General features: G+C 45.7%; 3 protein-coding genes and 1 pseudogene across 3 annotated transcripts; 2 read left to right on the top strand and 2 right to left on the bottom strand.

Moving 5' to 3' along the window:
- Window positions 1-3155: 3155 nt before the first annotated feature.
- Window positions 3156-4206, bottom strand: Dppa5 (developmental pluripotency associated 5). The gene is made up of 3 exons (XM_052189315.1): window positions 4038-4206; window positions 3782-3961; window positions 3156-3356 (listed from the first exon to the last, which is right to left on the bottom strand). Exons 1-3 carry the CDS (start codon window positions 4147-4149, stop codon window positions 3277-3279), a joined length of 372 nt encoding a protein of 123 aa, XP_052045275.1. The 5' UTR covers window positions 4150-4206; the 3' UTR covers window positions 3156-3276.
- A 1140-nt stretch (window positions 4207-5346) lies between these two features.
- Window positions 5347-6244, top strand: LOC127690233 (developmental pluripotency-associated protein 5A-like). The gene is made up of 3 exons (XM_052189772.1): window positions 5347-5458; window positions 5538-5717; window positions 6116-6244. Exons 1-3 carry the CDS (start codon window positions 5347-5349, stop codon window positions 6193-6195), a joined length of 372 nt encoding a protein of 123 aa, XP_052045732.1. The 3' UTR covers window positions 6196-6244.
- Window positions 6245-14810: 8566 nt separating this feature from the next.
- Window positions 14811-15132, top strand: LOC127689639 (transcription initiation factor IIA subunit 2-like; annotated as a pseudogene).
- A 177-nt stretch (window positions 15133-15309) lies between these two features.
- Ooep (oocyte expressed protein) lies at window positions 15310-16886 on the bottom strand. Its single transcript, XM_052189314.1, has 3 exons — window positions 16670-16886; window positions 16318-16494; window positions 15310-16040 (listed from the first exon to the last, which is right to left on the bottom strand). Exons 1-3 carry the CDS (start codon window positions 16842-16844, stop codon window positions 15931-15933), a joined length of 462 nt encoding a protein of 153 aa, XP_052045274.1. The 5' UTR covers window positions 16845-16886; the 3' UTR covers window positions 15310-15930.
- Window positions 16887-20362: the final 3476 nt, after the last annotated feature.

Genomic DNA, 20362 nt, shown 5'->3' with positions numbered 1-20362 from the left:
GGGGGGAGAGAGAAATATTTGCCAAGGTGGGCAGTTAAGAAATTGCAAATCCTTCTGCATTCCTCCTGGGAGAAAAACTGGTGCCACCTTGCCTGAGGGAAAGTGGAAATAGCTGGCTAGAGTAAGAGCAGGTCAGGTTTCTTTGTTTATTTGCTTTGGGTGTGAACAGAAGTTTTACTCCTAGGAATTTAGCCTACAGACATGTTAACAAAGCAACTGTATTCAGTGAATTTCACACACCAGTAAAGAAAAAGTTCAGGAATGTCCGTCGGTCCTTTGAAAGAGAGCAGATTACATGGGATATCTGATGAGAGAGAGAGAGAGAGAGAGAGAGAGAGAGAGAGAGAGAGAAGAGGAGAGGAGAGAGAGAGGAGAGGGAGGGAGAGAGGAGGAAAATAAGATACATTTATAAGCCAGGCAGTAGTGGCGCACGCCTGTAATCTCAGCACTTGGGAGGCAGAGGCAGGTGGATTTCTGAGTTCGAGGCCAGCCTGGTCTACAGAGTGAGTCCCAGGACAGCCAGGACTACACAGAGAAACCCTATCTGGGGGGTTGGGGGGCGACAAAAAGCAAAACAAACAAAAATACATTTGTAAGTGAAACTCGGTTATAACTGAAACTCAGGCTGCCTGGTGGTGGATCATGCCTATAATCCCAACAACCAGGAGACTAAGGCAGGAGGGTTGCCACAAGTTCAAGCCCAGACTGGGCTTCATCACAATGAGACCCTGTCTCAAAAAACAAACAGGGTCAGCAAGATTCCTCAGCTTGCTGCCTGCCAGGCCCGATGACCTGAATCTTAACCCTTAAACCTTCAGATGGAAAGAGTGGCCCAACTCAGAGGAAGATGTCCTCTGCTCCCTACATGGTGCTATACCCTGAAACACAGAGAGAAAGAGAGAGGGAGAAATTAAGACATAAGTACCACGCTTTTTAAACCCTTGGCAGCCTTGAAGTGGTAGTACATGACTTTAATCCCAGCACTCGGGAGGCAGAGGCAGATGGCTCTATGAGTTACAGGCCAACCTGGTCTACACACTGAATTCCAGGACAGCCAGAGCTACAAATAGAAAATCTGTCTTTAAAAACCAAAGATAAAATAAATAACCACAGAGGACAACAGGACAACTTGTGAAAGTCAGCTATTTCCTTCCACCAAAAGGGTTCCAGGAACTGATCAGGCTTGCCAGGAAGCAGCTGTAGGTGCTGCCACTGGGAGCTGATCTACTGGGATGCAGTATTTGCTAAGTTGCTGTTTTTCTCTCTTTGCTGTGCTGAGACTGAAGCAAGGCCTCACCATTCCAGGCAAGCACACTACCTCCTGATGGTCCCATGCCTCACTCCTGTAGTGTTTGTTTAAAATGCATGAAGTCCTGGAGAGGAGGTGGGGCAGAGATCAGTTTGATTCATTAAAGTACCTGTAATCTTTGTGCCCATGTGATTCAATTAATAAGTCAGTCTCCGAAAGACAAGCAGTGCCTGTTTTTTTCTCATGTGGCAATAGCTGATTTCTGTAGACACATAAATCAAAGATAGTGCACGGTGCATACCTTTATCCCAACACTGGGGAGGCAGAGGCAGGCTGATGTCTGTGAGTTCCTGGACAGCCAGGGCTAAATACTGAAAGCTTGCCTTAAAAACAAAACAAAACAAAACAAAAACAGATGTACACAACACTAGAAAGAAGTAGAAATTGTATCAGAGACAAAGATGAATGGGAGTGGGAGGAGAATTGGGGAGGGGCACAGTCCAAGAGCCAGGTACACTAGCCAGGAAATATCCTCATGTGACCAATGCACTGCTATGCTCAGGGAAAATGAAACCAAGCAGAATGGTTTGAAAAAATAAGTTGCTTTAATTGTGAAGAACTGAAATTTGAGTTTGCAGAATGAAAAGTTTGCTCTCTACAGTGTCAGGAGGGAAATGGCTCAGCGCTGTGTGCCAAGTCACCACAGTTGGCTAAAAAAATGCTGGCCATCTCAGGCAGGGGTGGCTCCCACCTTTAATCCCAGCACTTGGGAATAAAACATTCCTGTCTTGAACCACGCCCACTGTGCCCCCAAAAGTTGGCTGGCTCCTTCATGCCAGGCCTGTTATTACTTTAAAAATGTTTTTTATGAGCTGCAGAGATGGCTCAGTGGTTAAGAGCACCGACTGTTTTTCCAGTAGTCCTGCATTTGATTCCCAGCAACCACATGGTGGCTCAAGCCATCTGTAACAGATGCCATCTTCTGGTGTTTTTGAAGACAGATACAAGATAACTCACATACATAAAATGAATAAATATTCTTAAAAGATAGTTTTCATGGCAATGTAGTATGGACCCATAGAGTTTCCATTTCTGCTTTGTTCCAATATTTTTCTCATATTTTAACTGTTGAACAATCTCTAGAAATATCCTGTCCAATACTGTTTCATTCAAAATGTGTTTTCTGAAACTGAAGTGTCCCAACCCATAACCTACTCCACTCCACAGGACCTACTCTGTGCACAGAATTTGGTTCCTGCCATTCCACCCAGTGACCTACCTCATCATGAGGGGCCACAAGATCCTCCTGTAGTGATAGAGGTCTGCAAGGCAGACTGAGGTTTTGGGAGAATGGGGGTGGTGTGAGAGCCAAAGCTCTCTTATGTTCAGACTCCATTTTAGAGAACCTGACCTCAGTCTGAACTTAGGTCATCAGGCTGGTTCCTAGCATCAATTTCCAAGGGGCCCCCCAACAAAACCGGAGCCTTGCTCCAGACTCTAGGCTAATGCCCACTAAGACCACAGTTTCCAGCTTACACCCTCAACAAGACCAGTGTCTCCAGGTTATTACCCCAATAAACCTGCACCCCCAGGTTACAAGCCCACTCCTCCCTAACGACCACCAATGCAGAGGGGAGCAGAAATTACGTTTAGGATATGAGTCCCAGCACCAGTCAATTGTGTTAAATGTCACAGTTAGACACAGTGAAACACACCTAGACAGTGTTTTACAACAGGTTGGCTTCAGAAGCTAAAGATCCTACAAACTATAATCTGGTCAGGCATTTACAAGGATACAAAAAAGACACCTGGAAAAGGGTCCCGGCCCTTTTCACATTTTAATGATGAGGTGCATTTTAATCATTTAAATTTTATTATTCAGTTAGGGTGATAACCTTGGATAAGAGATATTCATGTCAGAATGCACAGCAGTGATCAGGAATATCTGGGTACACTCTAAAGGATATAACAAAGGTAAAAATCACACCAGAACCAAACAGTGGCCACAGCTTGTGTCCAGGTAGGAGTCAGAGTGACTGGAGACTGGCTTCAGTCCAATCACTGTCTAGTTCCAGGATCTGCAAGGCTTCCTGCAGCATGAGCATCCCTGCAGGAGAAATACCAACAGGGGGATTAAGTGATGTGGAACAGTAGGAGGACCGCATGACTCACCATCTCTTTAGCATCTTTTTGTGGACCCCTAGTTAGAACCAGGGCACCCCTGGGCCAGTTCCAGTGTTCCCATAGACCCGGAGATGGGGTGGGGTGGGATAGCATTACCTCAGATTACCCTGCCAGGAGTGGCAAGTTCAAACCCCTTCTCACATTTAGACTTAGCTCTGGGTCCCCGAACTCTCACAAGATTGTCAGACAGCCCAGAGACCAAGGCATAGTCCCAGGTGATGCCCAAGAAAGAGTAAGGCATCCTCAGAGGGATGCAAGCAGTGGAGAAGTGAACGGGAGGTAAGCAAGGTGGAGGGAGGAGGCTGCTCCACCATACCTTGGTTCTGGACACCTCTTAGCGACTCTCACCTCTTTCCTGGCGCTGGCGGCACCTCTCAGCCATGGACTGAAGGATCCATTTAGCCCGGACCTTGTTGTTCTCAGAGCCATAAATTAAGATCTGGGTAGTTTTGGAAGATTTCAGAGTCTCTACCTCAAACATGGCCTGGGTCACCTTCTCGAGGTGAGGCATTCGAGATCCCTGTGGACCTGTTGAGGAAAGGAAATGAGTGCTCCAAGAACCGGAGCCTGGCCCTTGGCAGCCGGGGCAAGACGAGCTACTCACCAAACAGATATCTTAGCACTAGGTCGTGGACCAGGAGTACTTCGGGATCTTCCAGGTCTTCAGGAACTTTCACCCACGGGGGGATATCTTTACGGGTCGCACGGGTTCCCATCTTAATTCCCGAGAAGGAACCAGTTTTCAGGAAAGGCTAGATCAGGCTTAGCATCGAAGGCCCACAACTCCAGGTTCTGGAAGTTTAGTGCCTGTGAGGGCAGTGTTTGACTAGACCACGCCCGCTAGGGGCCCGCCCAACTGAGAGTGGGGTCCAATCTCAGGCTGTGCCCTCAGGGCTGTGTGCTGGAGAGTCTGTGCCAGGCATCCAGGCCTCCGGTCCAGCAGATTGAAGCTAACTTAGTTTGTCTCCTGCACTGACTTGTTTTCCTGTTTGGTGGATGGTAGTGGCTATTTCTGGTTGTCAACTTGACTATATCTGGAATGAACTACAATTCAGAATTGGAAGGCTCACCTGTGATCCTAATCTAAATGCTGGGAGATACAAGTTTCTGACCTGGATCTTGGCTTGGAGATCTTGAGGTATATTTGCTATGAATCCCACAAGATTAAGACAGGGAGATCTCTTGAGTTCAAGGTCATCTGGGACAAAAGATATTCCAAATCCAGGTGTAGTGGTATACACCTTTAATCTGGGCCACACCTTCTTATGGAGCCCTATATAAGGACATTGAAAGAAAATTTGCTCTCTCATCTTCCCCTACTTGCCTTGTGCGACTGAGCAACTTCTAGATCCTTGGGCTTCCATTCATAGCTACTGGAGACAACTGTTGGGAAGTTGGACTAGAAACTGTAAGTCATCAACAAATATCATTATATAGAGGCTACCTTTTAAGTTCTGTCACTCTAGAGAAACCTGACTAATACAAGTTCCCTACCTTGTATTTTGTGGCATCCCACAAAGTGAGGTCCCAGGATCCAATTTTATCTGGATGGGAAGTCTTTGAACTTCGTGGCGCTGATTCTCCACTTTACAGGAGTTACTTCCCAGAGGGGGGTCATCAGCACTGACTTATATTCCCAAGGTTACCCACCTCTGGAATCAGGAACACAAGGCAGTATAGGGGACAAAACTACTTAGTTTGAATCAGCTGGAAAGGGGGACCTGGCTGCTTGCCTTAGTCTCCCGGGGCACAGCCTGAGATTGGGCCACATAGTAGGGCTGCCCCTTAGTGGGCATGGCCTAGTCAAGCACCGCCCTCACAGGTGCTAAATTTCCAAAACCTGGAGTTATGGGCCTTCGATGCTAAGCCTGATCTAGTCTTCTCTGAAAACTGGTTCCTTCTCAGGAGTTAAGATGGGAACCCTCGCGACCCGTAAAGATATCCCCCCGTGGGTGAAAGCTCCGGAACACCTGAAAAATCCCAAAGTAATCCAGGTCCACACGCTGGTGCTAAGATCTCTGTTTGGTGAGTAGCTCGCCTTGCCCCAGCTGCCTGCAAGGGCCAGGCTCCGGGTCTTGGAGCACTCATTTCCTTTCCTCAACAGGTCCACAGGGACCTGGAATGGCTCAGTTCGAGCGGGCGAGCAAGACCATGTTTGAACTGAGGATTCAAGAATCTTCCGACCTTACCGAGGTGTTAATTTATGGCCCTTCGATCAACCAGGATCGGGCTAAATGGATGCTTGAGACCATGGCTGAGAGGTGCCGCCGGCGTCAGGAAAGAGGTGAGAGTCGCTAAGAGGTGCCCAGAACCAAGGTATGGTGGAGCAGCCTCCTCCCTCCACCTTGCTTACCTCCCGTTCCCGTCTCCACTGCTTGCATCCCTCTGAGGATGCCTTACTCTTTCTTGGGCATCACCTGGGACTATGCCTTGGTCTCTGGGCTGACAATCTTGTGAGAGTTCGGGGACCCAGAGCTAAGTCTAAATGTGAGAAGGGGTTTGAACTTGCCACTCCTGGCAGGGTAATCTGAGGTAATACTGTCCCACCCCAGCCCCATCTCCGGGCTTCAATGGGAACACTGGAACTGGCCCAGAGTGCCCTGGTTCTAAAGAGATGGTGAGTCATGCGGTCCCCCTACTGTTCCACAACACTTAATGCCCCTATTGGTGTTTCTCCTGCAGGGATGCTCATGCTGCAGGAAGCCTTGCAGACCCTGGAACTAGACAGTGATTGGAGTGAAGCCAGTCTCCAGTCGTTGTGACTCCCACCTGGACGCAAACTGTGGCCACTGTTTGGTTCTGGTGTAATTTTTACCTTTGTTATATCTTTTAGAGTGCAACGAGATATTCCTTGATCACTGCTGTGCATTCTGACATGAATATCTCTTATCCAAGGTTATCATCCTAACTGAATAATAAAGTTTAAATGATGAAAATGCACCTCATCATTAAAATGTGAAAAGGGCCAGGACCCTTTTCCAGGTGTCTTGTTTGTATCCTTGTAAATGCCTGACCAGATTATAGCTTGTAGGATCTTTAGCTTCTTCAGCCAACCTGTTGTGAAACCCTGCCTAGCTTGTAATGTGGGGTGTGAATTGCTGCTGTAGGGGAAGCAGGACTTGTAATGGTTGGAGAGCCACGAGTAGGTATTTCAGTTTAGCCTGGTGGAGATCATTTGACCGTTAACCTGGAACAAGTTCCACATGGGGGGCTTCCTAGCCTTATGACCTTAGGCATGCTTAATCGCCTTTTTGCATCCATCTGTCTTTAACATAAATGTAGGGTCTTGGGAGGCAAGAGGGTCTGCAGCTCAGGGCCAGTCTCAGCTACAAAGCAACTTCCATGCCAGTTTGGCCTTAGTGGAACCCTATCTCAAAACAAATATACGTATTCCTATCCGTCTACACGTAGGTGATTAAGGAACAAGTACGTGTAACAAGTGCTATTGACAGCAATGGCGGAAAGTCCTCATCTGTGGAGACAAACCTCTTTCCACCACATACCCGCTCTCTGATTGATTTGTGGTCAGTAAGGAAACCATGATTCTGCTGTGTAGCTGAGGTTTACCCCCACCTCGCTATCTTGTCCCCTCGACTTCCCTAGTGCTGGGATTGTAGGCGTGTGCTACCACACCCAGTGCCAAGAATTCCTCATTGAAAGCCAGGCTGTGGTGGTGCACACCTTTAATCCCAGCACTGGGAGGCAGAGGCAGGCAGATTTCTGAATTTGTGGCCTGCCTGGTCTACAGTGAGTTCCAGGGCAGCCAGGGCTACACCGAGAAACCCTATTTTAGAAAAAAAAAAGTCGTCTTTGAATTTTCTCACACAATTAAAAGAACCCCAACTCCCTTTGTCCCTCATTAGGCTTGAGGTAATCTTCCTCTTGGGGAGGAAGCAGCTTCTGCTCCTGCTCATCCTTCCCTCAGATCTGCAGCTTGTTACTTCTTGAAGGTCTTTTGTTATTGTTTTGTTTTTAGGTGGGTCTTAACTCTGCCCCCTGCCTGGCATGGAACTCCTTTTATAGTAGGTCAGGCTGTCCTTGAACTCCCAGAGATTACCTGCCTTTATCTCCTGAGGGTTGGGCCCTGGGAGCCGCAGCTGGTTTGGCTAGTCTGTGGTACCTATTTAACTCTGTGGAGAGAGCCCCTCCCTGCTGCCTTTAGCTTTAGTCGTCCTTGGCGTTCACAAACCTGATGTGAATGTCAGGGTCTCACTTATACCTTTTCTCCACTAGAGCAGGAATCTCCCACTCAACAGTGGGTAGGTAAGTGGTGTGCCTGAGTATCTGTGTGAAGGTCAGGGTTGAAGGGAGGAATATAGAGTGACAGCCATGCTGAGCCTGAGTAAGTCAGGGTGATAACCCTACAACACTGATCAGATGACCAGATAAACACACAACACACTTACCCACACCAGGGAGTGGTAGACATTACCATACGCATACATATACACATATCTCTTCATATGTATATCACTATTGAGGTAAATTTGCACATATACACACATACATATCGCCATGCATATATACACACACCAACATTGGGATAAGTAAAGAGCAAGTGTTCTTACTGAGCTCGCCCTGTCTCTCTCCAGAACCCCATTTTTTGTTTGCTTTTTTTGCTTTGTTTTTTGAAACCACAGCCCTAGCTGTTCTGAAGCTCACTCTGTAGACCAGGCTGGCCTTGAAAACACCCCCCCCCCCAAAAAGAAAAAAGTTAGAGGCTGAAGGTTCAGGAGTTTGAGATCCTTTAAGCTACTTAGAGGTCAGCTTTAGCCTGGGGAGATCCTGACTTCACACAAACACAGAAATGGGCTGAGGGGACGGGACTGGAGGGGACTTGATAGAGCTTGCTCAGTATCCATGATGCTGTGTATTTGATCCCCAGCAATTGAAAACCAGGACAAGATGGCAGGCACAAAATACTCTTATCTCTTTGGGAGCTAGATCAGAATTGCCGGGTCACCCTTAGTTATGAGGCAAGCTCAGGGCCATCTTTAGCTACATATAATATAGTTTTATGTTTCCCTCAGGAAATGATAATTGTTAAAGCAAGTATGTCATTAAGTAACTAAACACAAATGAAAGACTATCTATTTGGAGTATAAGGGAAATATGGTTCCACTCTAGATTTTAAAAAGCTCTAAGTCGGGCCGTGGTGGTGCACACCTTAAATCCCAGCACTTGGGAAGCAGAGGCAGGGCAGGTAGATATCTGAGTTCAAGGCCAGCCTGCTCTATAGAGTGAGTTAGTTCCAGGATAGCCAGGCTATACAGAGAAACCTTATCTCTGGGGACAAAAAAGAAAAAAAAAAAACTCTATCTAATTCTTAGGCAGTGGCACTTTTACTGTAGCACTGAGGAGGCTGAGGCCGGTCCATCTGTGAGTTCAAGACCAGCCTGGTTTACATAGCAAGTTCCAGGTCAGGCAGGTCAGGCCTATACAGTAGTAGCCTTGCCTTGAAGCACTGCTGTGCCAGGGAAATGTTAGTGATTCCCTCAAAACACCAACAGGAGCCAATCTGATCCAACTCACAGCAGGGTCTTATTCTATTGAGCTAGCTCAGGGCCCCCTCTCGCCCCAGCACATGTTGGCCAGGCTGGATGATTTTGGGGGTGGGGCAACTCCGAATGTCTATCATGGCAAAGCCTTATAGTAAGCAACAACCAGGGAACACCCGTGCAAACCCCTGCTTGAGAATCTACTGTGACATTTAACGCAATTGATTGGTGCTGGGACTCATACACTTAATTTCTGCTCCCCTCTGCATTGGTGGTCGATAGGCAGGGGTGGGCTTGTAACCTGGGGGTTGGGGTTTATTGGAATAACCTGGAGACACTGGTCTTGTTGAGGGTGTAAGCTATAAACTGGTCTTAGTGGGGATTAGACCCCACTAAGACTGGAGCAAGGCTCGGGTTTTGTTGGGGGGCCCCTTGGAAACTGATACTAGGAACCACCCTGATGACCTGAGTTCAGACTGAGGTCAGGTTCTCTAAAATGGAGTCTGAGCTTTGGCTCTCACACCACCCCCGTTCTCCCAAAACCTCAGTCTGCCTTGCAGACCTCTATCACTACAGCAGGATCTTGTGGCCCCTCATGATGAGGTAGGTCACTGGGTGGAATGGCAGGAACCAAATTCTGTGCACAGAGTAGGTCCTGTGGAGTGGAGTAGGTTATGGGTAGGGACACTTCAGTTTCAGAAAACACATTTTGAATGAAACAGTATTGGACAGGATATTTCTAGAGATTGTTCAACAGTTAAAATATGAGAAAAATATTGGAACAAAGCAGAAATGGAAACTCTATGGGTCCATGCTACATTGCCATGAAAACTATCTTTTAAGAATATTTATTCATTTTATGTATGTGAGTATCTTGTATCTGTCTTCAAAAACACCAGAAGATGGCATCTGTTACAGATGGCTTGAGCCACCATGTGGTTGCTGGGAATCAAATGCAGGACTACTGGAAAAACAGTCGGTGCTCTTAACCACTGAGCCATCTCTGCAGCTCATAAAAAACATTTTTAAAGTAATAACAGGCCTGGCATGAAGGAGCCAGCCAACTTTTGGGGGCGCGGTGGGCGTGGTTCAAGACAGGAATGTTTTATGCGAAGATCCACCTGCCTCTACCTCCCAAGTGCTGGGATTAAAGGTGGGAGCCACCCCTGCCTGAGATGGCCAGCATTTTTTTAGCCAACTGTGGTGACTTGGCACACAGCGCTGAGCCATTTCCCTCCTGACACTGTAGAGAGCAAACTTTTCATTCTGCAAACTCAAATTTCAGTTCTTCACAATTAAAGCAACTTATTTTTTCAAACCATTCTGCTTGGTTTCATTTTCCCTGAGCATAGCAGTGGATTGGTCACGTGAGGATATTTCCTGGCTAGTGTACCTGGCTCTTGGACTGTGCCCCTCCCCAATTCTCCTCCCACTCCCATTCATCTTTGTCTCTGATACAATTTCTGCTTCTTTCTAGTGTTGTGTACATCTGGTTTGTTTTGTTTTTAAGGCAAGCTTTCAGTATGTAGCCCTGGCTGTCCAGGAACTCACAGACATCAGCCTGCCTCTGCCTCCCCAGTGTTGGGATAAAGGTATGCACCATGGTATTTATGTCTTAATTTCTCCCTCTCTCTTTCTCTCTGTGTTTCAGGGTATAGCACTGTGTAGGGAGCAGAGGACATCTTCCTCTGAGTTGGGCCTCTCCTTCCGTCTGAAGGTTTTAGGGTTAAGATTCAGGTCATCGGGCCTGGCAGGCAGCAAGCTGAGGAATCTTGCTGACCCTGTTTGTTTTTTGAGACAGGGTCTCATTGTGATGAAGCCCAGTCTGGGCTTGAACTTGTGGCAACCCTCCTGCCTTAGTCTCCTGGTTGTTGGGATTATAGGCATGATCCACCACCAGGCAGCCTGAGTTTCAGTTATAACTGAGTTTCACTTATAAATGTATTTTTGTTTGTTTTGCTTTTTGTCGCCCCCCCCAACCCCCCAGATAGGGTTTCTCTGTGTAGTCCTACCTGTCCTGGAACTCACTCTGTAGACCAGGCTGGCCTCGAACTCAGAAATCTGCCTGCCTCTGCCTCCCAAGTGCTGGGATTAAAGGCATGTACCACCACCGCCCAGCTAATAAATGTATCTTATTTTCCTCCTCCTCCTCCTCCTTCTCTCTCTCTCTCTCTCTCTCTCTCTCTCCCCCTCTCTCTCTCCCCTCCTCTCTCTCTCTCTCTCTCTCTCTCTCTCCCTCTCTCTCTCCCCTCCTCTCTCTCTCATCAGATACCCCATGTAATCAGCTCTCTTTCAAAGGACCGTTGGACATTCCGGACCTTTTTCTCCACAGGTGTGTGAAATTCACTGAATACAGTTGTTTTGTTAACATGTCTGTAGGCTAAATTCCTAGGAGTAAAACTTCTGTTCTAAAAGAGGGTCAGGAAGGGAGCCGCAGGGACATGAGGGACATGCCTGGGGTGGACCCTTTCTGGGATGCTCAGGGCCCTGGCTTAAGTCTCCAGCCCCCGCACCCAAAGCAAATAAACAAAGAAACCTGACCTGCTCTAACTCTAGCCTGCTATTTCCACTTTCCCTCAGGCAAGGTGGCACCAGTTTCTCTCCCAGGAGGAATGCAGAGGGATTTGCAATTTCTTAACTGCCCACCATGGCAAACATTTCTCCCCTGAGCTGGTAGGTGCAGAATTCAGGGTTTTCTCATGAGTCCTGGAGAAAATCAGTCATCAGTCAAAGGTTGTATATGGTAATGTTAACTGAGGCTTGATGTCCAATACTGAACTGAGAGTCCAGTATTCGAAATCTGACCTTGCAGACTGGGAGGGCGGGAGCTCTGCTTAGGCTCAAAGCCCAGCCCCCCACATGCAAAGCACCTCAGGACAACAGACTTACCTTGCCTCTGAGAATAGCACACAGAAAAAGAGAAATTCAGGAAGATACTATGAATTCCAAATGTGTGGCAGATAAAGGGACTTTCAGCCTCCATATTCCAAAACCAAGAGTGCTTTAAGAAAGTTTAAAGAAGGAGTTTTGGAAGTGATAGCATGAAGGTTGATTTATTATATAAAATGGCTTTTTAATAATTTCCAGATGTACAAGAACTGATTAGGGAAGACCAACCAACATAAACCACAAAAACCTGAGCTTTCATTATTCTGGAATCGGAAGCTGTGAAATCCTACTGTGGAAGAGAGCTCTCTTCAGTGGTGGTACAATGGAAAGATGACACATAGGGTGGGCATGGCTGTGTCACCCCTAAAATCAACACCCTGGGCAGAAGGAGGCTGGAAAACATGACATTTAACCAGGTCTTTACAAGAGAACCTAAAATAAATCACCCCCTACACTTATACCCCAAATACAAATCCCAATATTATCTCCTTAAGATAAAACCAAACAAAAGGGCTGACCACAGTAACAATAACCAATGCTAATCAGAGAGGCCTTGGACATCTGTACAGTTGTGGAAATCAAGTTGTTAATTGTAAGTGACCCTGCTTCACTTCACATAGAAACAAAACAAACAAAAAAACAACCCAACAACAAGTAGCATAGGCTTGAGCTTGAGTGAGTGTGTGTGTGTGTGTGTCTGTGTGTGTGTGTTAATCTGCAAAAATTAAAGAATTAGAACACGGTATTTTCTGTCAAAGGATAAAACAAAACAAAAAACAGAAAGGGAAAAAAAAATTCCCACAACCCATCAACCACAACTTTGTCTAACTACAGAGTTCTTGCACTGTATTTATCTTTTGAGACCAAATCTCGCTATGTGTAGCTCTGGTTAGCCTGTAACTTGCTATATCGATCAGGCTGGACTTGAACTCACAGAGATCTGTCTGCCTTAGCCTCAAGAGAGCTTGAGGGGTTGTGAGCACAGCACTCCTTCTAAACTAAGAATTTCACTTTTGGAAAGCAATGGCAGCAAGTAGGCATAGAGCTACATGCTGGCCATCAGTGTCACAGGAATAGGAAACAGCTTGTGCCACAAAGAACACCTATGCCCAAACGCTTGACATGGACCACGTAGAGCATCAATGTGTTATGTGAAAGACTTTTCCTCGGGTGGCATAGAACACAGTCTACTCACCCCAGAAAGAGAACCCACAAGAAACCAAAATTCTGATTGTGGTTAATTTACTTACAGGAGCATTGATGACTCCCTAACATCAGGAAGCTGAAACCTGGAGTTCATGCTTCAACTTCTAGGCATGGCCTAACAGGTCCTGGGATTTTCTCTCTGCAGCACAGTTACCTAGCTTCCTCCCCCCAGCAGGTGCTCACTGCTTCTGTAACCCTGAGGAAGGGCCTCTCAAGCATTCCGAGATTCCACCTTCCTAGTCACCAGAAGTTTGTGTCCCTCCCAAGTCTCACATTTTGAAGACTCAAGAGAATGTGGTGGGGCTGGAGAGATGGCTCAGTAGTTAAGAGTACTGACTGCTCTTCCAAAGGTCCTGAGTTCAAATCCCAGCAACCACATGGTGGTTCACAACCAACTGTAAGGAGATCTGATACCCTCTTCTGGTGTGTCTGAAGACAGCTATAGTGTACTTATATATAAGTAAATCTTAGAGAGGGTGAAGGAGGGAGGGAGGGAGGGAGAAAGAGAATGAGAGAATGAGAATGAGGCATTTTGGAAGAAAATGCTAGAAATAAGGGGAGCCAGGGACAGGGAACAGGGAATAAAGGGTGGGGTGTCAGCCAACTCTGAGGCCTGACTTCAGCCCACTAAAGGTATGTAACTTGAGGTTTTTTGTGATGTATGATGAGAAGTAATGGCTGTGGCGACAGCAACTGCTCCCCTTCTTTGTTCCAAGAATTTCCTAACATGAGAAAGAATTCAGAGTCTCTGTAAGTGCCTTAGAGATACCCTCTGTGATTGCCCCTGAGTTAAGATACCCACTTTATGCTTCCTGCTCCTGCCTGGAGTCAAAGATAAGCCAAATTCCGTTCTCCACTCACGAGGCATTCCTGAGTAGGAATGTATTAACTGATGACTACCTGATCTCCGGGAGACCCCAAGCAGATCTAAAGGTTCTACAGATGTTAGCTAATAAGTTTAAACTGCAACTTGACTGATGTACCTTGCACCTCTAAAAAGTATAAAAACTGCCTACAATGTGCCATCTAGGTCGCTTCTGTCCTGCTTGCAGGACAACCACAACATGTTGGATCAATAAACCTCATGCTTGTTGCAGAGATCTCAGTCTCTGTGTCTTTGTAAGGAAGTCAGGACACTAGGCCCTTCAGGTCAAATAATGACCTCGAAGACGGTATACCTCATGATTGGGAAACTTCCTGAGCCACACACACCTGAGGACCTAAAGGGCAGCTGCAAATGATTGCCCTCAAAGTAGTGTTTCAGCATCCCGAGCATGTTAGAGTTGTAAATTAATGTCTCCTCTCACAGGGAATCACTGGAGAAAGGGCCAGGACATTGTTTTGATGCACTTCCAAAGTGAATTCTCCTGTCCAACCCCCTTCCTCAGACAGGGATTCTGACTGGCCTTTAATTCAAGAGATCCACCTGCCTCTCATGCTGGGATTAAAGGCATTGCACCACCACTGCCCAGCTCCCAAGTGAATTCTTGCACACCTTAAATCAATGGTTCCCAACCTTTCTAATGCTTTGACCCTTTAGTACATTTCATTCTGTGTTGATTTCCAATCATAAATTTCTGTTACTTCATAACTTGGCCACTGTTCTGAATTGTAATATAAATATCTGATATACAGACTTATATTCTGACCCTGGGTTGGGACCACTGCCTTAAATCAGTAGGTTAAGAATTATGCAAAGGGATTTTTGAGGCAGCAGGCTCCCTACCTGGCTCTCAGGACATCAATGCAAGCCTGAAGAAATGTTAATTGCTTCCTTTTAAGCCATGGCATATTGGTTATACAGAAATACAACTTTGGGGAACAGTCTTCACAAGAGCCTTGATGAGCTCATACAGTCTCAACAGATACCCCCCAGCTTGCCCTTCAAGTACTACTTCAGTTTGATAAAGCTATAAATTCAGCATTGGCTCAGAGAATCAGGAACAGAGTCAATTTCAGAGGCTCTCTAAATACAAACTTTGCAATAATGTTTGGACTTTTGTATTGAATGATGAATTCAGAGAGGTGACAAAACTTATTAAAGGAGATAAAGTGAACATTGTAGCCTGTGATGGTAAAAATACTGACTCCAATACTATGGAATAAGTAGAGAAATGGGGCTTTTATACCACCTTCTGTTATTTTCATCGCTTTTTGAAGAGAAACATGGAGACTTTTTACTTATTCTCACATTGCAGAAATGACACTGTGCTAAATATTCACTACCCAAGAGTCCCACAGAAAGAAGTGACTGTTCTTTTAAATGACCTTTAATACACAGCATAACGAAATGAAACTTTTAATGACAAATCAAAAGTGGTTGCCTTCATAACATTCAATAAACTCATTTTAAAAATAAAAAAAAAAAAATGGTAGCCAGACATGGTGGAGCACATTATTACAGAACTTAGGAGGCAGAAACAGGTAGATCCGAGTTCAAGACCACCCTTGTCTACATAGGAAACTCTAGGACAGGACAGCCAGGGCTATGTAGATATCCTGTCTCAATAAGGAAGAACAAAAGGATCAGAAATTGACATTTTAATGATGCCCTTTTCCCAGTCTGAATAACTTAAAATATTTTGCTTGACACAGGAGTTAGGGCCCAGCCCAGAAATATATTACTACCATCTCAAACACTTAAACTTAAGTCAACTGTGCCATTCTTGAGTCCCGGACTGAAGTGTGTAAGAAACTGTAGGAATACAACTTACACACTCCCCCTACATCAACTGAATAGTCAAGGTTTATAAATTTGACTGTGACGAAACTAACCGCATACCAAAAAAAAATTATATTGGAATAGTTTTACAAATTGCTATGTGCAAAGAAAAACAAACAGAAGATGCTCATGAAGGCAGGTAAGAAAACATGTGTAGGGACTTGAGAATCCATCTGCGTTTTTCACTCCAGCGGGAGCAGGCCGGCAGCCAGCTTGAGTCGTTCGATCCTTGAGTTGAAGGCTGAGGACATCTGAGCTTTCAAGTACTTTTTAACTTGTGCAATCTTCCTAGCTGTAAAAGGATGAACACCAACAGTCAAACAGAGGGGTGGGCAGTTTTAAAGAGAAGGGTTTCTGGACCTGGAATCTGGGAAGACTGATATGGCTGAGCAGAGGGGTTAATGGGCCTTCAGTGTGTTTGTCTTTCCCTTTCTTTCTGCCATCTAAGGGCATTGGAAAGGGATACCTAGGGACAATAGAGTTTCCTGTTGTTTGGAAACTGAAGGAAACCATGAGAAGCTGAGACTGTCCCTTGGCTTTCTCCCAGGTGAGTCCTCAAGGTTCCCTACCAAGACGGGTTTCATCATCTTTGTGCCAGGCTGCCATGTTCAAAAGAATATTTTTCATTCGAGTCTGTGCTCTGGGTCGTCCAAAGATGGTGATTTCAGCTAATTTCCCAGAGTAGTCCACTCTCAGCAGGGTCTGGGTCATCCACTCTATTTCTGAGATTTCGGCTTGGTCTTGGCCTGAAGAGGTGAGGAAGAGACTCTAAGCAGTAGAATGGCTTCAGATGGGAAGGCTCAGGCTTTGAAGGGCAGATTGAATTGAGGGACGGGGTATGGACTTCCGCCCCCCCCCCCCCTTTGCTTCCCCTAAAAGAATACAAAGAGCTAACCCAGACTCCTGGGGTGAGAAACTCACCAATGATCATTTTTGCCATCCAGTCTTCCATGTAGAGCACCAAAGGATTACTGAGTTCCTGAACTGGTAACCACCAGGGCCGCACAAGAAGTCGCAGGGACACAGGTGGGACATTGAGTAGCTTCTGAGAGCAAGGGTCTGGCTTGTCATGAGCCTCAGCCGTGTGGGAGCCCATACTGGAACCCTCCGAGTGCAAGCACGAGATAGTGTGCTCGCTGGTTGGCAGCAGGTCTAGCTTTTCAAAGCTGCCCAGCCTGGCCACGCCCCTTCTTGCTGCCCCGCCCCCCCCCATCAGAGTGCACAGCGCAAGTGCATGGGCTGCCTCCGGCCCCCCCCCCCCCTTCCCCCTGCACTGCGTCCTCTGTCAGGTCTTCAGACTTGTCACATTCTAGGCCCTGCCCAGGGTACTGCTGACACAAAGAATTTGATTTGGTGGCTTAACTTGAATCACCTCCTTAATTCCATGTTACTTTCAAAGATGTGGCCCAGGGTAGGCTAGTAGAGTCTGTAGAATGTGTCTCTTCTGCTGACTGAATTGTTACCTGTAGAAATCCTTTACACAGCTGATTCTTGTTTTAATCTAAAAGTAGTTTTTGAAACACATAACAAGTTTGACAACTTTATTAATTTCAAAGTTCCTAATCGTGTGATTTCTTCAAGTGGAATTAATTCCTGATTAAGGCTTAAAAAAAAATCATTTTAAACCTAATACAATGATGTCTGTCACAGTTCGCATATCTGTTTCCTAGAGGACTTGTCCCTGTCTTGAGGGCTGCTCTGTCTCTGTCAGCAGCACTGACATGTCTGCCTGCCCACTGGAACGCGAACAGCTTCCCACAGGTCCATACATTTGTCTGAGTTATTTTCTGGAAATGCATCCAGATGAAGTTACATTTCTTCACAAGCACACACCAAGCCCACACCCCCTATTCTATTCTATATCTGTCTGTTTTCAGATTCCCCCAGGGAGCATTGTTTGTGGGCATCCATTTTTTTCAAAGACTTGTGAGGAAGACAACATCCCTAATCATTCTCATCTGGATGGCAGTTAATTTGTGATTTCCTTTTGTTTTGGAGGCAGAGGTTTTGTTTTGTTTTGTTTTTTGCTTTTGGAACCCTAGCTTCCCAGTTATATATCACTGCACCTTACTTGCTAAGCCCATGTCAGCCCCCAAAGAATTAAGATACTCTCTCTGTTTGACAGGTTCGTGGGGGCAGGGGTGGCACTGTTTTACCTCCAGCCATCTTGGTTTGAGTTTGATTAAGAGGAAGGTGGAGGTTATATGATTATTGCTCCCTCATTTTATCTGTGACCTAATGCAAACTCTTTGTACCTGCCTCAAACCAAGCAACTACAACCAAGACTTCCAGCACTTTCGTTTGTTTCCTCTGTTCTCTCTCGAGGGACCTGTCAAACCAGGTTTCAGTTCAGGCAGCAGAACACATGAGAGATTGATCATCCTGTTTTCTCTTAAGTCTTATTCTTCAGTGTCTTGCTTCTCAGTCTAGTCTTAACTCTTTGTGTTGGGGCAGGAGGCAGAGAGAATGGTTTGTGCAACACTGGGGATGTGTACGTCAAGGCCACAGTTCAACGTCAGCATCTTTCTCAAACTCTCTTTTCCTTTTCTGTTTCCAGACATGCTCTCACTGAACCTGACACATACTCCAGGCTGGACTCTCTGGCCAGGAAGATCCAAGGACACTCAAATATTGTTCCAAACCAGATGCACTTCAGCCTGACCCCAGACCTTATGTCACCCACATACCCAAATCCCTCTCGGTTTCTATCTCTGGAAGAGCTCCTGTTAGGTTGAGGAAGTTCATTGGAAATGTCTCCCACTGACCTTCCTGCTGCTTGGTTGCTAAGGCCTGGAAAATTGTGGCATCCCCTGCCAGAGAGCTCCATGACTCAGCTAGATCCCTGCCCCACTAGACTGCAGAAAACCAACTATTGTATAGCAATAATCTCAGGATACGCAGCTGAGTGAGGCCGGCAATCCTCTGGGAGCTAAAGAACTTCACAAGGCTCAGAAAGTAACAAGATTCACAAGGTATCTTCCATGTTATATACACCATAAACAACTGGCAGGTGCAGGTGTTTTCCATGATATATAACCATAAACAACTGGCAGGTGCAGGTGTCTTCCATGATATATAACCATAAACAACTGGCAGATGCAGGTGTCTTCCATGCTATATACACCATAAACAACCAGCAGGTGCAGGTGCAGGTGCAGGTGTCTTCCACATTACATACACCATAAACAACCAGCAGGTGCAAAGGAAACTGGTGAAACTGAGTGCAAGTGTGTGGGGAGCTATTTAGGTAGAGATGTTATCCCTTCCATTCCCATGTGTTGAGGGAGGACTACAGTTCTTTCATGGATGGGGCACATCTACTACTTCTTTTCTGGCTTCCTATTTCTTTCTTTTGTTTTGTTTTTGTTTTTGTTTTTGTTTTTTTTTGATTTTTGTTTTGGGTTTTTCGGATATGGTTTTTTGGAGACAGGGTTTCTCTGTATAGCCCTGGCTGTCCTGGAACTCACTCTGTAGACCAGGCTGGCCTCGAACTCAGAACTCCGCCTGCCTCTGCCTCCCAGAGTGCTGGGATTACAGGCATGCGTCACCACCGCCCGGCTCTGGCTTCCTATTTCATACAGTAGTTCTATCTATCTATCTGCTTATCTCTCAATTCTTCTTTCACTCATTCTTTTTCTTTTTTCTTTTTTTTGTTTTTTTGTTTTGTTTTGTTTTGTTTTGTTTTTCGAGACAGGGTTTCTCTGTATAGCCCTGGCTATCCTGGAACTAACTCTGAAGACCAGGCTGGTCTCCAACTCAGAAATCTGCCTGCCTCTGCCTCCCAAGTGCTGGGATTAAAGGCTTGCACCATCACTGCCTGGCTAATTCATGGTTTTTGTTGTTTTTAAGATTTATTTATTTATTATATATAAGTACACTGTAGCTGTCTTCAGACACTCCAGAAGATGGAGTCAGATCTTGTTACAGATGGTTGTGAGCCACCATGTGGTTGCTGAGATTTGAACTCAGGACCTTCAGAAAAGCAGTCAGTGCTCTTAACCACTGAGCCATCTCTCCAGCCCAAATTCATGTTTTTTTTAATTACAACAAAATGAGGTGTTTTGTTTTGACCTTTTAATATCTGTACAGTATGTGTTTTGCTCATTCACATAGTTTATAATGGTTGACATATGTCATGGTATGGATACTTCCAGGGATCAATCAGTTTTGTTCTCTTAAAAAAATAATATATATATATATATATATATATATATATATATATATATATATATATATATATATATGAGTACACCATTGCTCTCTTCAGACACACTAGAAGAGGGCATCAGATTCCATTACAGATGGTTGTGAGCCACCATGTGGTTGCTGGGAATTGAACTCAGGACCTCTAAAAGAGCAGTCAATGCTCTTAACCACCGAGCCATCTCTCTAGTCCAGTTTTGCTCTCTAGTAGGTAATGTTTGACTGGGTTCTCAGTGGATCTAGAGCAAAAGTGGGTAGCGAAGATGTTCCACAACCACCCGAAGCCCAGAATACTCATCAGCTTGAAAGCATAGCCACACACTAAGTAAAGCACATACACAGTCACATGGTTTGGAGCCTGACCACACCCCCGAAAACCAAGGATAGTCAGAAACTGAAGGGTCTGTGCCT

This window comes from Apodemus sylvaticus, chromosome 7 (assembly GCF_947179515.1).
Source record: "Apodemus sylvaticus chromosome 7, mApoSyl1.1, whole genome shotgun sequence".
NCBI classification, from domain to species: domain Eukaryota; kingdom Metazoa; phylum Chordata; class Mammalia; order Rodentia; family Muridae; genus Apodemus; species Apodemus sylvaticus.
Note: the sequence above shows the minus strand (reverse complement) of the source record. Positions and strands in the feature narration are given on the sequence as shown.

Coding starts and splice junctions, on each gene's coding strand:
- LOC127690233 (XM_052189772.1), top strand. CDS start 5,347: ATGGGAACCCTCGCGACCCGTAAAGATATCCCCCCGTGGGTGAAAGCT. Junction 5,459..5,537: donor GGTGCTAAGATCTCTGTTTG/GTGAGTAGCTCG, acceptor TTTCCTCAACAG/GTCCACAGGGACCTGGAATG. Junction 5,718..6,115: donor CCGCCGGCGTCAGGAAAGAG/GTGAGAGTCGCT, acceptor TTTCTCCTGCAG/GGATGCTCATGCTGCAGGAA.
- Ooep (XM_052189314.1), bottom strand. CDS start 16,844: ATGGGCTCCCACACGGCTGAGGCTCATGACAAGCCAGACCCTTGCTCT. Junction 16,495..16,669: donor GATGGCAAAAATGATCATTG/GTGAGTTTCTCA, acceptor TCACCTCTTCAG/GCCAAGACCAAGCCGAAATC. Junction 16,041..16,317: donor AGATGATGAAACCCGTCTTG/GTAGGGAACCTT, acceptor ATCCTTTTACAG/CTAGGAAGATTGCACAAGTT.
- Dppa5 (XM_052189315.1), bottom strand. CDS start 4,149: ATGGGAACCCGTGCGACCCGTAAAGATATCCCCCCGTGGGTGAAAGTT. Junction 3,962..4,037: donor AGTGCTAAGATATCTGTTTG/GTGAGTAGCTCG, acceptor TTTCCTCAACAG/GTCCACAGGGATCTCGAATG. Junction 3,357..3,781: donor CCGCCAGCGCCAGGAAAGAG/GTGAGAGTCGCT, acceptor TTTCTCCTGCAG/GGATGCTCATGCTGCAGGAA.